The sequence below is a fragment of the Paralichthys olivaceus genome, chromosome 21, assembly GCF_024713975.1.
Source record: "Paralichthys olivaceus isolate ysfri-2021 chromosome 21, ASM2471397v2, whole genome shotgun sequence".
Lineage (NCBI taxonomy): Eukaryota > Metazoa > Chordata > Actinopteri > Pleuronectiformes > Paralichthyidae > Paralichthys > Paralichthys olivaceus.
Window position 1 is genome coordinate 16115209 of NC_091113.1, and position 23719 is coordinate 16138927.

Here is a 23719-nt window from a genome sequence, read left to right on the forward strand (position 1 = left end):
TGCTCTACAAGATAACTTTAGTGATGATGTGTAAAAAGGCTTTGGATGTCCCAATTATACAGTGAAAAAAGGAGACATTTTCTCATATAGAGCCTGGAAAATTGAGTTGAAGTGAGGAACAATTACACCATTTGATTTGTTGAAGGTTTTGCATCAGAGATCTCATTTACCATCTCGGCTTGGTGATGTGTCAGAGCTTTTCGTAGCCACTGTATGAATCATTTCCTGTCTGCGCTTGTTTCTTCTCGTGTACCTTAAACAACACCAAAGGTTTTCACGGGCGGATGTTTTCATCCTCTGCCTCATCAGCCTGGAGTGTTGATTACATGGGCTGGAAATGATGATACTGCCTGTGGGCTTGTTGTTCGGCGGCCTCTGATTCATTGGGAGAAACGGGGGATGACGGTCTCGCAGAAGGAAGAAGTGAAACACAGAGAAGAGCTTTTTAAACCCTGTCATCTAGTTCTTCACAACAGGTAAACAAAACGGCCAAATAAGAGGCAAACAGCAGAACCGAATGATTGGCATTTGCTTTGTTTGCTCCTTTTTTTTTTTTTTTTACAACTCCTCTCCCTTGATAGTCCCGACGGCCTCTTCCTACTGCAATGTTGTACACTACAACTTGCTACATCAACACAACACCAATTAGTGGCTCTTGCACTCGTTAATGTGCTGAAATTGCACTGTAAATAAAAGTTCTGTGATAACATCCCCCACTAATTCCGATGCTTCATAAAAACAATAATTGTCTGCCATGAAAACCAATTGGACTTGGTGCACAGGGCCGAATTATAAATTGGGCTTAGCAAGGTAATGAAGTATAGCACACGCTAAGTCAAGGATGGAGGCTTTGTCTGAAGTAATCACTTCTCCGGATGCTGCAGCTTGGCTGCGTTTTATATCAACAAGACTGACATATGGAAAAATAATTAAAATGGACGCATTCAACCAATAACAGCTGGCAAGCAGCATTTTTAATACTCTATCAAATTTGCATGCTGGCTGTCAATCCACTCCCCTGTCTGAAGCAGAAAATTCCAATCAATCAAGGTGTTAGAGTTGTAATCTAGTAACATCAGTGGCAGCGAGTCTCAATCTCACAACCTGCACGCTCCTCTTGAACACGCCCGAGCGCAGAGAAATGTGACAGTGATTTACAGTGGGGAGCTTGAGTCTGTGACAGTGAGCGAACAGAAAAGTACACTGCAGTTCTTCTGTGACAAGAACAATTAATATAAGGATGCGATTGAGCCTCAGCCTGCGTAGGCCGGAAGCGACGATGCGGTGTGGGGCTGCATCACCACTGCCGGCAAACAAGGCAAAGAAGAGTTGCTCCAGATCCCTCTTATCTATCTTATGAGATTATGTTTCCCAGAGAACTTTTATACAATTACTGGCGACTCTGAAGCTTCAAACTGAGTTCTGCAGTTTTTACACCCAAGGCAGTGTAACAGTGCGGTCCCATCTGACAGCAGCACATACACACACAACAAATCAGCAAGCATCCTCATTAGTTTGGCTCAGTTTGACAGAAGCCTCAACCTCGCTGCCTCCTAATTTTGGACAAGAGGACAAAAGAATACACGGGAGCAAAGGAGTGTGTGAGGGGGCGCATCGATCTGGACAGATGGCCGGGGGGACGGGAGCAAGGTAAGCAGCTGCGCATGCTAAATAAAGTTCAGCGTTACTAAAAGATTGTCACCCTGGGAAAACACAAGGCCAGAGAAAAGGAAAAAAATTGTAGGAATGTGTAGCAGCATTTCTGGTGTTCACCACTGTTTCGTTTTTTAGGAAAGGGAGATGCTGCAGGGAGCAGATGGACACACCCACCCTCACGTTACACCTGACTCCACACTGTTGCAGAGGGATTCAGAGGGAATCATGAAAGTGAGAAAAGCAAATGATCTGTGAACTGCTGTGAATTATAAAGACAGTATGATATGATGTTTATAGGTTGTATAATAATTCTATTAAAGTTACTATTGCAAGAGGCATGTGTGGACTTCATGCTTTCATATTAGATGTTTCATCTAAACTGTACTATCATATTCATTTGGTTACATATTTAACACAAAAAAACAAATAAATGCTTGAATCACGTGTAAAATGCCCAAATAACAAATGTAGCTTTATGTGAGTTATTCACAGTTTTGACGTGTGATAAATCACACATGCCCATATGTGAAAGTAATGTGATGTCGTGTTCCTGAAATTGATGTTTCCGGCTGTGCCTCAGAAGGGTAGATCCAGTCGTCCACTAATCAGAATGTCGGCGGTTCGATTACAGCCCCCCCCCCCCCATCCTACTTGCTGCAGTGTCCTTGAGCAAGTTACTGGATCTGGCGGCAGTGTATGGGTGACGTGTGATAGAGAAAGTGTTGCACATAGATGTGTGTGCGAATTGCAAAACTGTGCTATGACTGGTCATGACTAAAGACTAAAAAAGCTCTCTATAAATACCTATAACAAATTCTTATATCTCACTCGTGAAGGATAATGTGTGACGATCACAGAAACCACTGTGTATTTCACCTGAACTAAATTCACATTTGCTTTTTTCCAGAGGGGGATTTTAAGTTTAAGTAACATCATGAACAAACTATCACCAGACGCAGCTGTAGAAGAATGTGATTCAATTGAACGTCTTCTTGTTTCATCGAAATGCAAACACAAAAAGACTGAATTCAGTGCAGTCAAAACTTTTTGTAAATGAGGAGTGTTGCCCAATTTTTTAACTCAACTAGAAAAATGTGCCTCAAATAGTGCAACAATGCCACAGAGTGTGTATGTGTTTAGCAGCTGTAAAAACTCAGAAAGGACATATCAAGGGACATAAGTATGCAATTGTTTCTCAGCAAGAAAGCAAAAATGTGTTCCTAAAGATTGTATATATATATCTATTTATTTTGCAAAAATGTCCTTGAAGCAAAATCCACAAGCTGCTGTAGACTGATTGAAATCATTCACTTTTAAGTTCACTGTTTCGATGACGATGCTGTCAAAATCACAAAACAATTTCAGGAATGATTGATGTCATTATTCATCCAAAAATAATTGAAACATTGTTTCTGTCTTTGCCGATTAGTGGCCACTAATTGCGATTAATGCTGCACTGCGGGACAATTTGAATCCACCATACCCAGTAAAGTAACTCTCAGTAGATATTAAGACAGCACAACAAATGAGTGGACTGTATTTAAATGGACAGACTAATCAAAGCTCTTTACACAAGTCGCATTCAGCTATTCACACACACACACTCACACAGAGCTACTATACACAGTGCCTTTTCCTTCACACACCATTCATACACTGTCAGTACACACACACATATATATAGAGAGAGAGAATGACTTATTAATAATAAGTTAAAGTCTTGGGTGTTCGGGTCAACTGCACACCCAGACATCGAACAGCTTTTGAAAGAGACAGAGGATACCTTTTAACGTGTTATTCACATTTATCAGTAATAAAATGTTTGGATATTAATCCTCGCAGCTCGCTTTGTGCTGCTGCTTCTCCTACCTACTACCTATAATTTAAACTATATTTTAAACTGATCCGATGACCAAACTGCATCAAAAGTGTCTGTATGTTGTTGTCTAGAAAAAATACATTGGATTTCTTGAAGCCATTTCACAATAAAAGCCTAGTTTTGTTCCTCTTTAGTTTGACAACAACACATTCAAAACCTGGTTAAGAGTTCGCATGTACCCTTTGGAATTGGGACACAGCTAAAAACATTTTTGTGTAGCCCAGAGACAGCGACAACAAGTTCACAACCCCCTCACTTAAAGTTGCTAAAAGGCATTTTATGAAATGTAGGACAGTGCCAACTGCAATAGAGTCACACGAGGTGAGGGGCGGGGGAAGGTTGTGCACCAAAAAGGTAAATGATGCCAAAGTAACTCTGAGTGAATTTGGATTTCAGTGTTCCCAGTGCTCTTGGCTGATCTTGTTAAGAATCCAGCACACGGCTTGTTTTGTATCCCATCGTTCAGATGTGAAGCATCCAGCTGCTCTGACGCTCAGCAACAGCCCCTGACCTCACCTGTCCTCCCCATGGGCTGCGTTGCAACACAGACACACATACACACACACACACACACACACACACACACATAATTAACCAAACACACTTTCAATCTGTATAATTAAGCACCTTAACAGACGCATATTCAAGCCAGAGGACTCCACCAGGTCCTAAAACCTTGTTCTGTCAGTTCGGTGTAAAAACCTACAGTATGTACTGAAAAACACAGCTGAGACACAAAGAAGACAACATCTGTTTTCAGATTCATGTGGAAACTGAATTTTTCCACTGGCTGACCAGTGAATATGTATTTGCATTTGTTTGGTTTTTTTTACCCAGCGTTGTTACACTCAGCCAGAGCAAACCAAGCTGTGCAAACCTCTTCAAAAAATAATGAAGCTCCGTATGATTTAAATTCAACTGGACTGTTTACTGGCTGGTAACCTTAACACGCCTCCTCCTCATCGCTGCAGCTTCACGTCAGCCCACGTGTTCACTGCTCGGGAGGTTAAAATCCATCCATAGGTTTTTGGCTGGGAGTCAAGAGACAGATCTAGTGATTTACTGACAATTTCTAAATCATTAAAAGGAGAAGATTAACGACTATTTGTTGTCAGTAACACTGAGTACACTATAGCAAAGAGCAATTTATATCCTTCAATCAGTCAAGGAGAGAAGCATTATATTATGCAGCCGAATCTGTTCTGCTTTTGTGCGTATGACGAGTGCTCTTAAGAGACGATGAGAGCACGGGGGAGGCTTGGTTAAACTGTTCATTTCCCTCTACCACCCTGAAGTGATATATGCTAAAGATTACACAGAGCAGCGGCAATATCCAAACCAAACTTCAGACCAGTGCTTCATTGATTTTAGGATTCAAACCACAGTAATACCTGCCTCTGGGCACAAGACAGCTGAGCAGATCCACTAGATAGAAGAATACTGTAAAACAACAGAGGCCCTTGTACGTGCTTCACATTTCTTTTCTTTTTTTGCAAGAAATGTAGGCATCAGCGGACCCTTCCAAAAATCTCCATCTGTCCTGTTCCATTTTTTTTTTAATTTGCAGCAGAGGAATCAAAGGCTACCCGCTGCAAGAAAACACAGATTTTACTGCACTGATGCTAAACCGCTGCTGTTATGACAAAATATATGGCCTTAGTTGCCAGAGTGCTGTTATTGTGATATCTGTACAGAGGGAATCTCTTTAAATGAATCTGGATTCATAAAACCTCATCATTTTTCTCTCATTAGTCATCTTGAGCTTATCTGCAGTGTTTTGGTTTTTTTTTGCTCCCTGCATATGAATACCATTGTGACACGCACCTCCTCTGGGGATGAAAACAAACAAAGCGAGGAGGAAAAACAGAAAATTTCATCTGAACATAAATGCAATGGTTCCTCATTAGAAAGAAGAGGGAAGAGAAGCTTCCAGGCCCCTGCAGCTTTGCGCACTTGGAAACAAACACGTGATACTTTGCTTAACAAGATCAGTTATCGCCACACATGTCTGCCAAGCGACACATAAATCTAAACAGGTATCTTTTAAAAAGCAAAGATGGGTCGTCAGACGCTGTAATTAGGATAAGGGACGGAATCAGCAGGTTTTGATGCAAAGATGAGGAGTGGAAATAACATAGTGTTCGTTGTAGTGGAGCCAGAATTATATTTTTATCCTAGAGATTTTTTACTGAAAGAGTCAGACACAATGAACCAGCGCAAGCATTCTCGCTGTGGCACAAACACATTCAATTAAACATTAGATAGCAGCATCAGGTAAAGGAGCTCACCTCCCGACCGCCTCGAGGTGACAAACACACACACACAAGCACACACACACACACGCTGGGTTTGATTTGTGGAGCCAAAATGGATGGAATAAATCACAAGAGCTGAGCCAACATGGCTGCATACTAATCAATGCATTACCCATGGGAAAACTCTGGCCCTGACTAATGGCTGCGTTCGTTTGTGTGTGTGTTGTGGATGTGTTCGGAGTCACCTACTCCACAACGCCGTTGCACGTCAGCAGGAGTTCAGGTGAATTGTTTGGGAAGGAAATTGAATCTGGAAACTTTTCACCTCCGTCTGTGTCTTGTTCATCAGCAGCGTTGCAAGCGGAACATAACGTAACGGTAGCGGTTTGCTTTCATCGGGTATATCGAGTGTTGGCAGACAAGAGGAGTTCATTCAATCTCCTGTGTGAGAAAAAAAGAAGAAAGGAAAGAAAGAGGAAGACACTTTACCTTTCTGATGGCCCCGACCTAATGTCACGAAGCCAGAGGAGATGAAGTTGTGAAGGTCAGCGCCTCCACTGCTCCTGATGCTCTCCTTTCCATAGTGGAGACCTGGTCACGCACAAACACACACGCAAACACACACACATGCACACACGGAGGCAGGTACGCGGGACCACCACACATACATACATATATGTGGAAGCAGACGGGGATACATGCACACGGGTACACACCACACAGATACAAACATCAGGCAGACATACATACACACAGCGTTAGTTTATCCTCATCAGTTAAGCATCTGTAGCATTAGCAAGACAGCTGATATATTGGTTTCCAGTATGGGGTTGTGGAACCTCTGGAAAAAGACCAGAGCAGGAAAATAAATTCATCTATGTTTGATGAAACATGTTTGTTTCTTTTCAGTTTTCAGGATGAATGCACAGACAAGATGTAACTGGTTGGTTCTATAAGGTATGCAACTGATGTTAAAGGGTCACAAGAAGATGTGTCTACTATTTAAAGGGACGTTTCTGCAGCTGTACACATCAGAGTCAGTTTGTTAGTAATCCTCTCCGCATGGGAAAATGCAGTTTCAATTCCGTGTTTCACCAATCACAATTCAGCAGGCTTTGGTTGGCCGCACAGTCCGTGTGGAGAGCAAAAGAGGAACACATCAACCCAGAAAGGCTATCGGCTTTTTAATTTATCAGCATTCATAAACCGCTCTCTGACGTTCCTGCATTTATTTTTCCGGTTAAAAGGATTTTTGGTAGCTTTTCCTCTCTCCAGTCGAAGATTAAGGACAGAGGATGTCGCACCTTGTTAGAAACCCTATAAGACAAATTGTGATTTGTGAACATGGGCTTTCCAAATAAAATGTGCTGTTAAAAGACATTAGCCAAAAATGCCACCTGGACCTAAAGCACTTAAAAATGATTGCTGTTTGTGTTTTATGAGAACTGTTTGACTCTGATCTCTCTAACCCTCTGTTCGTTTATTCCCTCATAGACATGAGCGTTCAGGCTGTGTGCCCTTCTCTCTGTTTCTCCTCCCTCTTGTCTCTTTTCAGTATAGGACCATCGGCCTTCCGTTCTGTCTTGGCTGCCGATGTCCCACTGCAGTTGTTCTGAATCTCAATCTTTGTCCTCCGGGAGTTCCAGCGTCCTCCTTGTCCCTCTGTCCTGCTTGGTTCTAATACTCCCAGACATGTGAATGTTGTGTTTTAGGTTTGCCTCTAGTATGTTTGTTTAGTCTGTCCTCTGTCCTATGGAAAGATTTAGTGGCTCAGGTCCTATCTTTTAGCAGCATCTGGAAGTGGCTCGATGTCCTCACAGATTGTGTTCTTCCCTTTAAAGTTCTTTTGTTGGGGAGGAGTTACTCCTTGTCCTTTTCCTCCTTGAGGATTCAATTCTGTACAGATTCTCCCCTGAATCAAATTTGTGATTGTGAAATTGGGCTGAATAAATGAAATTTGACTTGACTAACATCATTAATGGCTATATAAGATTTCAGAAAATATGAGTGAAATGCCCACTGCATTTTTCCAAAGCTCAAGGTGACATCTTCAAATGACCAAAAAAGCATCAAAGTGTTGCAGCAGAACCCGAGATTTCACCTTTTTTATTCCATAGTCTCCCTTGACAAAACCTAGTCCCTACATTTATCTCAATATAATCTCTATAAAACATTCTGAATGTGGATTTGCTGGATCTGTCGGTGAGGTATAAGATTCTGGGGCTGGAAGCCTTCTGGATATCATGTCTGGTTTTACCAGTCACGTTTAATCAGGCTTTGATTGCCCACAGGTAAACAGTGTGAGTGGGGAGCAAAAGAGGCGGAACATATAAACACATTGGGTCTCAACTTTTTAGCTTATCTACATTCATATGCAGATGGTTGTGAATAGAGATTAGCCGAAATGTCGTCTACAAAAAGAATCACTGTGTGTGTTTTGTGTGGAGAAAAGTTAGATTTGTCTTAAAAGAAACAAATCAAATGTCTTCTATGTCACTACTGTCAAGTATTTGATGATGTCTCTGATGATGTCATAGTGTTGACAGGATGGGTTCAAGATGCAGCCAAGTTGTATTATGGGATATGGGACAATATGCCAGCAGTAAATAAAGAGTATTATTTATTTTTATGAGAAGATAATTAATGTTCCTAATTTAATAGTGTAAAAACATTTATCTTAGGAAAAACTATATTACACCTTGAAATATCTAAACCCATCAGAATAACCAATCCAAAGCCTGATTTAATGACATTGAAATAGCTATTGCATCACAATTCTAAAATGACAGGATGTCTGTCTGTGGGTTGAACCATTAAAGTGATGGGACCACCCGTCACGACTTGAGAATCAGAGCGGTGTGTCGTGGGAAAGGTTCGGCTCCATTCTGTTGTCCTCAGAAACAGCGGCGCAGCGGCACTGAGACAACCGGTCACACTTGTTTTAGCTCAGAAAATGAGACACGGCTCTTTTCTACTTCAAACGCACAGTTGTGGTCACTAGCTCCCCCAATTCTCTGCGCTATAAGTCTCACAAGCCACCAGGAGAGTTGAATAATAAAAATGATGCATGGAAACACAACGTTTGGGAAAGTAATTACTTTGGTGTGAGTCGGAATTGCGGCAATAGGGCAAAATAACTGCCCGGTCAGAGCTGGGTTTGTAATTTCCAGCACTCGCTCAGTGCAAGTGACAACAAAAACTTCAGTCTGCCACACTGAGTCTGCGTGTTTGAACATATCAGCCTCTGCTGCTCTTTTTCAAATCTGTTTCCCCAAAGTCTTTCAACTTGATGGAAGAGTGATGCCAAACAACGAATTACTATTTTCAATATTGGTGGATCTGAAAATATATCAAATTAACGTAACACATACAGTAACGACCATGTTGTACTGCCAACAAGATTATTGTCAGCTTTCTGAAAGCCACTGCATCTCTCTGACCCTCTCTCTGTGATCTCCTCCCTCTCATCTCCTCGCAGTGGACCGTCGACCTTCCGTCCTGTCCTGGCAATCGGTGCCTCATTACAGATGTTTTGGATCTTTATCTTTGTCTTGGCTAGATGTGCTCACAGATCATATTTTTTTGAGATGTTTTTTTAAGGGGGGTTGGTTCCTCTTGTCCTTTTCCTCCTTGAGGATTTAATTCGGTACAGATTGTCCCTTGAATCAAATTTGTGATTGTGATATTGGGCTTTATAAATATAATTTGACTTGACTAACATCATTAATGGGTATACACGATTTTAGAATATATGCCCCTTGCATTTCCCAAAGCTCAAGGTGACATCTTCAAATGTTGTCAAATAAGTATAATCAGATTCTGTATTTCAATTTGCAGACTCTGTTGGTGAGGAACAACATGTTTTGCCCTGGAAGCTGTCTGGTTTCTATTTCTAGTTTGACCACTCATTTGAGCAGGCTTTGATTGCCTGCAGGTAAAAAGTCCATGTGTGGAGCAAAACACACTTTCATGGCATTCATATGCAGATAGCTGTTAGTAAAACGCCAACACAAAGTATCCCTGTTTGTGTTTAGTTTGTGGAAACGTTTGACTCTGTGTGATACAAGAAGCTGGTTGGACTGTAAACGGTTTACAGGAAATAAAAGACGCTGTCTGCACAGCAAGCCCCAAAATATTGGCCGTTGTCCTCAGAGGCTAATTGGTCAACAGATGATCGCTGATGAGCTCTGAGATTGCCAAATGACTGCCTCAGCCAGTTACCATTGAAAGTAGTTGTTTACAGCATTATGGCAATAGTTTTAAACTACGTCCTCTATTTTGCACGTTGACTAAACTCGGCCCAGCCATATAGTAGCTATGGTCTGGTTAAAAGTAATGCTCTTCAGATTTGATGTGTAAAGTTCATATTACCTAAACTAGACAAACCAAAGCATCTATATCACAGATGTCAATAAAAAAAGAAAGTAATTCACCTTGAAGGGGTCACGTGCCAAAAAGGCAGTGGATCCCAACAAAGTGACCACGTTCACGATGTGGCGATTAGAAAACAGTAGTTCCCCCCCCCCCCCCCCCCCCCACTTGTGTCTTCGCTCTTCTCCATGTTGTGAAATAGAAAACATCCCTGCAGTGTTGTTTCTCTCAGGCGCAGATGGAGGGGAAACGGTGGAAATGTGAACCACGCAGGTAAACATGGTGCGGCGATCTCAAGAAAATACAAAAGCAATATGTCTCCACCACCAACATACCAATGCACTTTGAACTCAATCACACGTCTCCCTGCGCCGCTTTTCAAGGCTGCAGATAGAGTATCCGCCGAGGCTGTTCTCCAGTTCCATCAATTCTGTCAGTGTCATGCACACAAGCTATTGTTGTCTGCCTTTGTCACCTTTGTCATTGGCAGGCCTCTCCACAACCCACTGCGACAACCCTTGAATCTGAAAGACCCTTCAAAAGCAATCCCCCCCCCCCCTTTTCTTCCCGCTCCCATTCCTAGCTCATTAAGGTGAGGTAGCATGAAGAGCCTGCAGGGGGAAGGCTACGCATTATGAATTTATCGTCCTTGATACAAAGGAATTCGTGACTTTCACCTCAACAATGTGCAATGGAAATGAATGGGCAGTGGAGCGAGCAGGTGCTGAGGATTCATATGGTAATACTTCTTTAATCAGACTTCTTCACCGGACACCTACACCTCTGAATTACCTCTGAGTGGAATAATGTGAATAATAAGATAATCATATCTTAAACCAAGCTGGATGTGATGCCGTGTGGCTGGCATCGGGGAGGTTATTTGACTCCAAGGTTGATTGCACTTTAACATGGCCTGGCAGAGGTAATTTACATGGTATACTGACTTTATAGCTTTATCAGTTGCTGATCTGCTGGAGTGGACATGGAGCTGTGTACATCATCTCGATAAAGCCATTCAGCTGAGGCTTGGCACCGTGAAGCATCTTTATCTTCCTCTTGTGCTCTCTCAGTCAGAGATACACGTTGAGCCTCTCAAAACAAAAAGATTTTTAACTGCCATGTTGGCAAATACATGTCCCTTCCCTATTAACCCTGCCCCGCTCATGAAATTAATGGTGCAGTGCAGCATCCTGATCCACACTGGTCCTCTCGTAACAGGTACTGCAACTGGAAAGAGATGCTGAAGGATCCCTGCCTTCACACCTGAAACCTCCTCACACACACATGTACTCTCAGGGGGCCAAAGGTCCGGCTGTATAATGAGGGGCAATAATGAGATCTAGGGCAGGAGACAATTAGGTGGGGTCTCTCAGATGCTGAGCTTTAACACAGGAGCACTCAAGAGGAAGCTTCTATTAAACATGTTGATGCAGTCAGCATAGAAATGTTGTTTTTAACATGTGGGTGATGATTATCTGGCCAACAGGGAGCCAGTGAGGTCACAGGAGATGTAAAAGTGCACACTTTAAGGATTAATTGGAGGCAGGTTGCAGGCGGAGAGAGGGAGGTTTTTGTGTGTGTGTGGTGCTAGTTGCAAGCTGAATATGATTATAACAGTGTCTATTGGTGAATAACTAGTCTACCTACTAATTCCACAAGCATCTGTCTCTATGTGAATATATCTCGTCAATTTATCAACTTCATACTTGGCATGTGTATTGCGTATGGTCCAGGGAAGTGCAGTGTTGACTTTGGTGTAATTTGCACATGTGATACCTTCAATTTTAATAAAACTTGTAAGCAGAGCACGTACAGTCTGTCGACATCAGACCTACCAGAATATTTTGATAACCTGATTAATTTAATTTCACAATATCGGACTGACACAGACATTCGCAAGAGTCGCTGCTGCTGCTGGTCTTTATTACGGCAACAACATTAATAGAATCACTTCCTCTGCAGCAATTGCTACGATGCCTTTTGAAAAGTTGTGAACTTGAGTCTGACGATTGTGTCGCTTGCGTAACAACTCTGAAATAACTCCATTGTATGAAAATAATCATTCTCTCGACACACCACCAGCCCACAAACAATAAATAAGTGAGAGTATATTGTAGAACTGTGTGAGGAGAACTAATAATAAGAAATCATTCTAAAGTAGCTCTGGAGCATTAACACAAGACTAGAGAACAGAACATTACAGGCAGGTTAGGAAAGGCACTGCACTAGTTAAATCAATGTTTCGTTATCAAGGCAAAACTTGCTGTTCGACAAACTCTCTCAGAGAACAAACTACACGCACACGCGCATTTAAAAATATCTGAAGGTCATGTCAAAGCTGCTAAAAAGCTGGAAATGTTATTCTATCATCACGACCTCTAATTGTCCACAGCAGCTGACCTTTAAGCTAGGAGGCTGCTCATCTCTGACTGACTCATAAATGACCGCTCAAACGCTGCTGATCTCAAACATATACTGTACCCTAAAGCCGAAGGCTTTTCAACTTCCACATGAGCAGACTCTCCGACACAGTCATTTCTCTTATGCTGCTTATTCTGATTCCTCTGGTGCAGTGAATGCAGCCCCATAACTCATAATCTTTTTTTTTGCCAAACTACTTTATGGGAGAAGCTGTATTTCCTTTGGTTTCTGTTGAGTAAACTGAGATGGAGGAAAGCGCTACTATCCTCTGCACTACCCATGAACTATATTTCATCATTCTGTGCACTAAGAAAATGTCAGAGAGGAAACCAAGCAACGCTTTTCAAAAAACAAAAGAGAGGCAAATCTTAGCCCGTGGTGTGCAATAAAAAATCAACTTCATCTGAGAAGAGCTGTGGGCGAAACCGCATTACTCAGGGAAGCGATTATTGTTTACTTTAACCGACGGCGAACTCCTGTAGAGGTACCTACTCTTCTTTCAAGGTCTACTCCTTGTTGTGGCTGTGGGGCGCTCTGCTTACACCCCAGCCTAAAAGAAGATCCGAGCCCACAACAATGCAGAGTGGATGTGAATAAAAATAGCAGCAGCACTTGCTCTGGTATCATATTATGCTGTCTGTACTGTTTTTGCTTCAGGCCGTGTTTTTTTTTTTTTTTAAAGGAATATATTCTTTTAAAATGCAGGGAAGTTTTTCAGTGCGCCAAGGATTCCATGTCACCACTCAAGGCCCGCATTGTGACAAAAAAAATACATCAGCATGTATTTTTAGAATTGAGCCTAAACAAAGCTGTGAGGATGAAAAAGATACTTCAGCGAGGAAGTGATTACTGCTGAGAGCGACAGGGCATCATTACATGTTGAGGATCAAAGCAGAGATGGATGTTAGTCCCACTCTTGACATAAGTTGATAAGATCCTCTCGGGCCCTTTAGCCACTTACTTTATGAGGTCTCTCCACCTGATTTTAAAGCGTCTCAAAAAAAAAAGAAGAAAAAACCTCTGGAAGTGAAGTGCCATTCTGAGCGGCAACGGCTTCAGCCGAGGAGCATCTCCTTAAGAGGCCTGCCTACTCGCTCTGTGCCAAATGCCCATTTAGGCGCACATGAATATGCATTTTCTGTGAGAGCGAGTGGGCTCCCTCTCCGCAGCATCGCAGAAGCTCCCAATTTATATGCACACATTAACCACGCTTTTGCCCGGGCTGTCACTGCCTTTCATGTCCTACCCCGTCAGGACTGCTATGGTCTCTCCGATCGGGGGGGATGGTGGGTGGGTGGGTGGAGGAGTGGTGGGGCCGTTGTGCTCTCTTTACAGCAATTGTGTGCAAACAGGAAAAATAGTCTCAGTCAGGCTGAGCGACAGAGGGACAGACCTTGAATGAGGATTTTATAGGTCTCTATATAATATATATATATATATGAATGCAGGGTCGAACTGAGCGTCCCGCCACAGGCAACGGCGTATCAGCCGCACCCCCTGCATCACCCGGTGACCATCAGAAACAGACGGATGCAGCGACCGAGCAAGGGAGACACAAAATCGAGCGAACGCAGATTGCTGTCACAACAAACACTGAGGTACAAGAAACTTTTCCCAGCAAGCCTTTGATAGATGTGGAAGCGGCAGAAAGAGGCCATGTTTACATGACATATAAGACTGTATCAACATAAATGAAGCTGAAAGTACGCACATTTTATTTTTTTATTATTTATGGACGACGATGCAGAAAGATTTTTACAGTGCTGTGGCTCAAGTCAACTGGAAGAACCACACGTGTCAGGTGCTGGGATGTTTGGCTTTCAGAAGCCGTCAGCAGAGGTTAATAAAAGTCCCATTCCACATGCAGCAATGGCCTGTAAACCCTCTACTGCTTGCACCTGCCCTGGTCTTCTTGACCCTTCCAGTTATAGATATTAAAATATTTACATGTGGCCCTATCTTACACCATGGTTCTGATTAAACACAGCAGGTTTATTTGTGCAGGGAACATCCATTATCTATATTGCTTATCCTTTGAGGGTTGCAGTGGGAGCTGGAGCCGATTCCAGCAGACATTAGGCGGACACCTGGACAGGGCTGGCATATAGAGAATAACTAAATGAACATGAAGAGAACATGCAAAATCCTCACAGAAACACTCCGGCCGAAGCCGGGATTCAAACCATCTGCACCACCTTTCTAAAAGGGTCACATGTACCACACTATCAGAGAAGATTCAGATATATCAGATTTTAATAATGTTCCACCGTATCTCTAACTTCGAAATGCTACACCGTTACTTATACAATGTTCAATGATGGAGATATCTTTTTCAGTTTATGGTGTAAAGTGGAACCTGACCAGTTTGATCGGGCCTTAATACTTAATACTTAGGGCAGAGTAAAGGGAGACCAGGTCCATCAATCGGGATTCAAAGGCGGGTTTCACTTCCTCGTGCAAACAAACAGAAACTACATTTTTTGGTCCTTATGGAAATAAATATTTTATAAACCTGGAAGATTCAGATTTACTATTTATAATAAAATATACAGCATTTGGCTAAATGTATAATGAAATAGGTTGGAAATAAAGATTAGGTAGATATGTAATTATATTGTATTTCTTTCCTGTGAAGAACACGTACCAACACTCGATTATTTAAGATATTAAACCTGTTTTCAGCTTCATGACGATGCCTATGTAGCTTTGGAAAATTCTTTTACCTGTAAAGGAAAAGTTTATAAACTTAATTCACTTCAATTCACTCAAAATCATACATGGAGATATGTGGTTTTGCACATTTTTTCCAGCAGAAACCGGATTTTTCCTCAAAGTCTTTCTACACATCCGGTACAATGTTGCCCTAAGGCAGCAAAAAATCTGCGAGCGAGTTAAAATAATAATAACAATAAAATATCTCTCTATATATATTTAAACGTGATTCATGCAGTTGCACTTTTTTAAATAGTGGTAACAACGACAGCACTTGCTGAAAAATCACCACCTACATTTACACACATCGATATATATTCTTGCACAAAGCGACTACACATCTTTCTGTTTTTCCCTCCATCTCTGCGACTCCTCTGTGTTTGTTCATATCTCATTATTCTCCATCTGCGTCCCTCTCCCCGAGTGTCTTTGGCGCTCTACATCTGATAACACCTGCTTTGCCTGAGAACCTGCTGGTGCTGCCCAGCTTCATCTCAAACCCCCTGGTTCTCCCTGAGCAGTTTTTTAGCCATTTTACAGATTTATGTTCCCTGTCTGTTCCATGAATTGTGTGGTTAAATCACACCGTGTGCACTGCGTCTGATTCACCCAGTGACTGACTGAGAGGTCATCACTTCCAGCCTGTCAGAGACTGCGGGGCCATGCTACCTTGCCAGCCTGTAATTATCTCCACTAGCAGCACCAATCCAGCCCCCTCCTCCTTTTTTTTTTCTCTGTCACTCTCGTCCTCGAGCTCTCTTGCTCAAATCAAATGATTACTGGATGTTAACATTGCTGCTGAACGAGTGAACACAGTGGGTGCTCTTTGGAGGGGAATGCATAAACTCGTGGAGGCTTGTGAAGCTTCAGCTTTCTGAGTGTTCAGTGGAGACAGAGACAAGCTCTTACCGTGGTTGGATTTGGAGGCGTGAACCGGGGTGTAGTGGTTCTTGGATGAGGTTCTGACTGGTGTGTTGTCTTTGGGCGAGCCGTTCATCGCTGCAAAATTCTCACAATCGTATTGTGATATAGGGATGGGCCCCTGCTGCCTCAGGATGTCTGCAAGGGCCCTGGAAACAAACAGACACGCAAAAGAGAACAAGAATGACTCAAGCAAAAAAATATAAATGTTTCATTTCTCTCCCGGTGCAGCTGAACTGACTTAAAAACAAAATGATAACACGTCTGTTTTCTTCACAGCGAATAGCTGCTAATTGTTTATGCAGCGCTGTGCTATTATGGGTAAATCAGAGCTGCTCTGTTTCTTCTCCTTATTTTTTATTTTAACTGCTGGGAACATGACTAACTAATTTGCCGGAGAAACAACATTGGATGTGTGAGTGTCTCGTCTAATTGGGTTGAATTTGAATGTTTTTCAGACAGCACCAGGTGCATATGGAAGGATGGAGCCCTCGAGGGGGGGAGTGGAAGAGAGGGAGAAGCAATCATGATGAAAGAAAGTTCAAAAAGTATTTGTTTGCTTTAGAAATCGCTTCAGCAAAAAGGGAAATCAAATTACTTTCGCAGCGCCGCAGCACCTCAAAGCTTTTGTACGACAAATGTATCACCGACATAACCTTTGCTTTTAAATTAATATTTCAGCCTCACCCCTCCTCTTCCTGTTCCTTATTGAATGTGCAGTGGCGCATGCATGTCACATGACCTTGATACAGCCCCAACGTTAACACAATCCATTATTCACAGTCTTAAGATTGCTCAAGTGTTGAATAATGCATCCCATAAAAAAAACTATTCAATCTTGAGGAAATAATGTGTGTCAGCATTTGTTCACTGATGTGGGAACAGTTTCCAACATGTGGTCCACTCATGTATGATAGCCCTCACATGGCGGCCCCAGTAGGAAGAGGCCTGAGCATGCTGAGGGGGTGAGTGGCAATCACCTGCCGTGGTGTCCCCACCTCTGCAGAGCATTCCTGTCAAAACCCTATACCTGGACACACCAGACGGCCATGTGCTGACATGCAGAGGGTGGGCTCGCAGGGGATTGTGGGTCAGGTTGTGAGGTTTTGGTGTTTGATTGCTGGCTGTCATAACTCATCTGCCTCATGAGCTAAATATCTGGGTCGTAGTTGAGATCAAACATTACAAGTGCCAGTTTCAAAAAAATGTATCTGTAATATGAACTAATAAACATCTCACTTCAAAGGTTGGGCACATGACCCTGCTCACTCACATATATATGTATCACCAGCCTATACCAAATTCACTGTAGCTAATTTAACAGCAGACTCTCATAGAATGTGAAAGGTGCTCATCGTTTTCACTTCATTATTTGTGATACAGAGAAAAACACACCCTGACCTAAACATTTAATAAGAATAGATTCATTTCTGGGATTGTACATTGAACACTGCTGCATGTGACAGGACTCCAGGACTAGTTATGACCTTTGACCCCCATCTACAGAGGGTAACACATTACATACATTATTGTACGTCCAATCATATACATCCAATGGGTAAAAAGATGAGCTCTTCCTATTTGTTTCTTCTCATGTCTATGGGAGAATATTTTAAAGAAATGTGTTCAGTACAGATATGAGCAGAAAACAGTCATCTGTGTGTATAAATATGTTTTTTTGAACAGTCCTCTTACCTGTGTATATTCATTTCCTGAGGCGGCTCTGTGGCTTTATCATAAGCAACTTTGACCGACACTCCCAACACTATGATGAAGGCTATGATCCCACAGGTGATGTACACCGCCGTGTTGGTCTGATCCATGCTGGGATCATACGGCTCGCCGGTCGGGATGGGGGAAGGTGAGGCCGTCTGCACCCACACGGGCGTGTGGTAGTTCTTGCAGGCTTTCTGGTCCAGCCGGTCCTTCTTGTACTCGCAGCAGAAGCGCAGGTAGCACGTCCCGCAGCAGTAGCGGTGGTCCGTGTTGTTGCACTCGAACATCTTGTCATACTGCCCGCTCACGTCGTAGTAGCTCAGGCAGGTGTCGTGGTTGCTGGTGGGCGCGGGCGGCGGCGTCTTAGGCGTCGGGGCGAGCGTGGGAACCTTCTTGGGCGACGGCTTGTTCTTTTTGCCGCCTGTGGCTGCGCCCAACACGCTCAGCGGGTCCAGGTACATCAGCAGCAACAGAAGGTGCCTTATCCCCATGTTAATGCGAAGAACTCTAGACTACAAGTCTCTTGTTTTTGGCAAAGACGCTCAAACTGTGGTTGAACGCGCAAAGGTTCAGTCTTGTGTAAGTTTCGCCACCGGGTCTTCCCCTGCTCGCTCCTGTGCAGCCGTCATGCTGAATACAACTCTGCGGGCGCTGCTGCTGTCAAGGGCATTTTTCTCTGCTCTTCTTCGGCTGAGCGCAAACTAAAGCCCAGTGCGAGGCGGCGGGCAGCGGCGGCAGGGGAGCACCATGTCCTGGCGGTGGAGGAGCGGGAGGCGGCTGACGGATGCCCGTGCTCTGCGCGCTCTTCCCCCGGCTGAGCGGCTCGGGAGGCAGCGGTGCGTCGCTGTCCAAGGTGCTGAATCCTGGAGCGACCCCCCCCCCCCCCCCAGTCCAGTTGTGCTAGAGTCAAAGTTGCGCTGGGAAAAGAAATAACAGCCTCATTAGGTATTATCCTCACGTCAGAGGCGCGTCATTCATCATTAGCTGGCTCCTGCACGCCCAAAGAACTTGATGGATTCTGCTCTTTACAACCAAAGTCCTTCTCGCAGTGGATTCAACTTGGTGACACGACGAACGCACACATCACAATATCTATTTTATCCTCCTGGCAATCGCAAATGAATCAAGATGCACGACATTTGTATTCGTGTTTTCAACATAAAACCTCAAATTAAGTTTAAAGCATTTTATTGTTATGGTTACTATTTTTCTTGATATATTAAGAAGGTGGGAAAACCTGCCTACCTCAGTCAGGATACCCGCTGGGGAGTTGCTCTCTGTCTGGATCTCTGAAAGTGAGCAGAATATCAGAGCTTGGAACCCTCTCTCTCTCTCTCTCTCTCTCTCTCCCTCTCTCTCTCTCCACTTCTTCCCTCCTCCTTCTCGACTCTCTCCCTCCCTCCGTCCCTCGCATCACTTCAGCGCTGGCGTCAGAACTCAGCAGCCAAGTGTTGGTAAAAGCCCCCATATCTCCCCCCATTGCACCCACACCCTAAAACTCGCCTTCCCAAAGCAACAGAGAGCAAGCGAGCCTGTGGTTAACACTTGTGCATTAAATGGATGACGGCTGAATGTCTCCTCCGACCACCTCCACTAATGTGCGCGTCGCTGCACGGGCACGTTTATTTGCATGCACAATCCCTCGACCTTTTGTGCAGCGGTGCTGTTATCATTTTGCAGCTACACGCCTGTAAACAAGCATCGTTTTCAGGGTGAAACAGTAATTAGCTGTGCTCTCTCTCAGTTAATGCACTCATTATTTCAGATAAAGTTCATTCATTCTGGTCTGTAGCCAACCACGGCACCTGGGGGATTAAGGAGAACTGATAGGGCTAAATTACCAGTAAAGTGTGTTTTAACTCTAGCTCTGAAGTAAACCAAAGCAGTGAGGCACACTCCTGCAAACAGGCAGATTAGCCCAGGTTGCTTATATCTTTTATTCTTCTGCTGTAGTCACTTAAAGCCATGGTCATCAATATAAACCATATGTGTCCAAATAGAGACACATTTATTAATGCACCTTCACATGATAAGGTACAGAGCTGGGTTATAATGAAAACCTGCACATATTGCACTCAGCACTTTCTGATCACAAACAACCGAAGGTGTCTTGACATCAGCAGCTACACCAAGGTGTGGAAGCTGCAGGGTGAGAGCAGAACCTTAAATCGCAGTTAACCCCCTCGGTTGGGAACGCATGCAACGTGATGAGAATACAGCACATTGTTTCTGGGGAGTACTTCTCGAAGCAGGAGGCAGGAGGCTGTAATGATGTGGGCCAAAGGAGCACTAGTACAGATCAGAGAAGAGAGAGAGTGTCATAAGACCCTGGATTGATAGCCTGAAGGAAAGGAATCTACAAGACAGCTGCTGGAAGATTTAAGTCATTTTCTCTAGCCTATTTATACACAGTAAACATATGATTGCAGGTTTTTGCTGCAGCTATTTAGTGCAATTCCATGTGAGGTGTGCAATGCAATGGAAGAAAGCAGAGCAAAATCTTAAGAATGGTAAATGGTCTGTATTTATATAGTGCTTAATGACCACTCAAAGCACTTTAAAGTACAGTTCTGCTATTAACACACACATTCATGCAGTGCGACTATATGCAGCACACTATCTGCCTCAGATACACATTGCCAGCACGGCCGTTCAGTATCTTGCCCAAGGACACTTTGGCACACAGAATGGAGGAGCCTGGGATTGAATCTACGGCCTTCTGGTCAGTGGACGTCTCGCTCTGCCAGCCTCCCAGAACTAACCAGCATCTCCAACTAATCCATACAACAATCAACAGAAATGAAAGAAAAGTAAGAAGCGATTTTTGCAAAAACACACTTGTGCTCACAACCTTAAAACCAAATACAAAGAAGTAAATGCAGAGTAAGTCATGAATGACATGGCATAAAAGACGCAGAAAATGTTGAGCTGCAAAAAAGGCTGTTGATATTTCTTAAAAGATGCACTAATAGATATTTTCATACTAAAAGCCTGATTGAATTGAGGTGTTATTCACTTTTTAACATCATTTCCATAGCTCTGGTTGTGTTTTTTGCTTCTCACTCCCATCAACCTTTTCATTAGCAGCAGGAATTAGTTTTCAGTCAAAAAGCTCTGAACAGCACAAATACAAGCAAATAGCTGCTGGACATAAAGTGGACAAATGCTGAAAGAGGAGCAGATGTTGGACCAGAAATGCAACTTGAAATGAATGAAAAGGCTGCTGTGTGTTTGATTGATGTGTAAACAGGAAGATCACCATCGCAATGTAATTATATATGTTGAACGTTGTGTTCGCAGCTTGTTTTGCTGCCTTCCGGAGCCCAAGAAAACTGTTTGATGCTGCGTTTAAGTCCTCGCTTCTTTATAGCAGACTCAGTTATGGCTCTTTAAAAAGGTCTTGTGAGTTGAAATCTTAACAGGCGCACACCACATGATCGTGAGAGAACAATTATGTTTTATGGCTCAATGAAAGATTTGAGACAGATTGCACTCACTCCCTCACAACATTTACAGCCATTATTTCCATCACAACTAGGGCATCATCTGTTGTATTGTGTGCGCCTGCTTTGCAGAGTCAATAAAAGTCTTTTGCATTAAAGCCAGTGTGCAGCATTCAAAGTGAAATGCCTGCACGCAGCAGGTCAGGAGATGTGGATGCACTAATTAAAGCTGCTCTGTGCCAACTGTCCAAGAAGACCTGCCCTATTTTTTATTGTGTATGAAAAACTGAAAATCAGCATCGGCACTTCAGGTTTTAAATCAAGCTTTAATGCAACACCAGTTTTCGACATTAAAATAAGATGGTATACAAACTTATAATAGGGAGACTGGCAAAGACACCTGGAACTGGAACTGTACCCTGCTGCAGCATTACGACCTGCTTTACGGTGTATGTCAAAACAACAACTAGAGCCGGAGCAAGCAGCTGGCTATAAGAGACAACTCGCCCTCCATCCTCAGTGTGGACATCATGGTTGAAGAAGGTGAAGAGGTCATTGTTCGAGGAAACGAAGAAGAGGAAGAGAGAAAGAAAGAAACTGAACCACAGTGAATATCAGAGCAAGCTAAAAGCAGCGAAATGTTACAGGACAGATCTGGTGTTGTTATAATTGGACAAGTTAGTCATAACTTTTGCTCGTTTGCTATCTCTCGCAGATTGCAAGTTTCTTCTTCTGTCAGCTTGTCAATAAATGCACGTGCATACAGCTGTGTGCACAGGAGGCTCAGACAGCAAGTTGTATTCATGACATGTGAGTGTAGCCAGAGCGAATCTTATGTTGCGTGGCTCTAAACCATTTCAACAACCTCGAGTAGTCACCCAGTCTTAGCCAATCAGGATGGAGCATTATTTTACCTGTGCAGACTGAGCTGCATGTTCTTTTACAAGATGAGGACAGAGATTTTTCTATATTTTTCTGAATTTCAAGAAATCATGTGCAGTCACCTGAACCAACAATTATTGTAATTTACTGAATGTATAATCTTTCATCCTCCTGAGAACTGACATTATGTTTAAAGTGCTAAATAAATAAAGTTGAAATTGAATTAAAAACGCATCAGTGAGCCACACTGTTGTCTTTGGTCACATGTTCCTTTCATCAACTCTGAAGACTCATTTTGAAAGAATTTACACTATCTAAATAAATGGATATTTGGACTTAAAGCCAAAATCATAATTTGTTAGTTTTTCATGGGATTTACTGACAAAAAGATAAATGCAGAATAACACCAACCTTATCATTTAATTAAAAGTTTCCATTACTTTATTCATTTTCAAAAAAACAAACATTTTTTCTGAGTTGAAAACAAAGGAAACTGATTATTATTGTATGGGAGCTTTAAAAGTTGCCTGAATCCACCTCCATCAGCAGCGCCTGTCAAATCTTTGCAGGAGCAGCCAGCGGTGCCAGATCAGATGTAGCAGCTGCTGATGGAGGTCACGCAGCAACTTCCCCCGTCACAAGCATATGACATTGTTTATAAAACAGACGGATCTCAAACCTGGGTACGACTTCTCCGTATAAGCCGAGAGCAGAGGACTTCTTCCTCACTGTGGCACTTTCACTGCTGTCATCCTTCTGTCGCTAACCCTCCCTGCTTCAGCTCCGGGGGAAACACTGAAGGAAGGTGGAATGCCAATAGAAAAAAAAAGGATTTCGAAAGCTCCCTGACAGGAACAGTAAGGGAAAAAATGCTTTGCATAAGCACCTTTTTTTCACTATCACCAATGGCATGACTGGCAGCAGGTTAGGGGACCAAGAGATCCTAATTTAAAGTCCAAGCCTCTCCTTTAAAACGTACAGAAGCTGCTGAATGAATTCTATACGTTCAGCACACCAGACTGGAGATAGCCTGACTCAGGAGATGGAGTCGTCCTTCAGCAAAGTACAATGAAACAACTTCTGGGTCAAAAGCACTTTGCTATTTGTTTTACATCCGCTACACATCACATTAATCCACCCAGTATAGGTTTTGGACACTGAGTGACATGCAGAGGAGGAAAAGAGCATGTGATGATATTTGTGTCTGAATCTAAACCAACAACGCTGCTGATTGGGAGGCTGAGAAGCAGTTGCTTAGTAACCGCGTTTTATGATGCCATCCATACTTGTTGTGATGAAAAATTTAAACTCCCCGCAACTGAACTATTCTCTGGGACTTGAGAATGAGATATAGATGTGCTCAGAGACACACAGTATGGATCAGGGCAGCGAGCTGGAGCGAAAACATGCAAACACAAAGCAGGGACACAAACCTCACACCCCCCCCCCCCCCCCCCCCCCGT

The 23719-nt window shown here is 43.0% G+C and overlaps 1 protein-coding gene across 9 annotated transcripts in view; it reads right to left on the reverse strand.

Moving 5' to 3' along the window:
* Positions 1-19320, reverse strand: part of shisa6 (shisa family member 6) — a 68053-nt gene extending 48733 nt beyond the window's left edge. For all 9 annotated transcript variants that reach the window (XM_069517214.1, XM_069517213.1, XM_069517212.1 and 6 more), the window contains exons 1-4: positions 19177-19320; positions 17911-18848; positions 16204-16364; positions 6280-6381 (exon numbers count right to left, since the gene is read on the reverse strand). In XM_069517214.1, coding sequence (XP_069373315.1) covers positions 6280-6381; positions 16204-16364; positions 17911-18422 — 775 coding nt within the window. In that variant the 5' untranslated portion in view covers positions 18423-18848; positions 19177-19320. The remainder of the gene's footprint in view (positions 1-6279; positions 6382-16203; positions 16365-17910; positions 18849-19176) is intronic.
* Positions 19321-23719: the final 4399 nt, after the last annotated feature.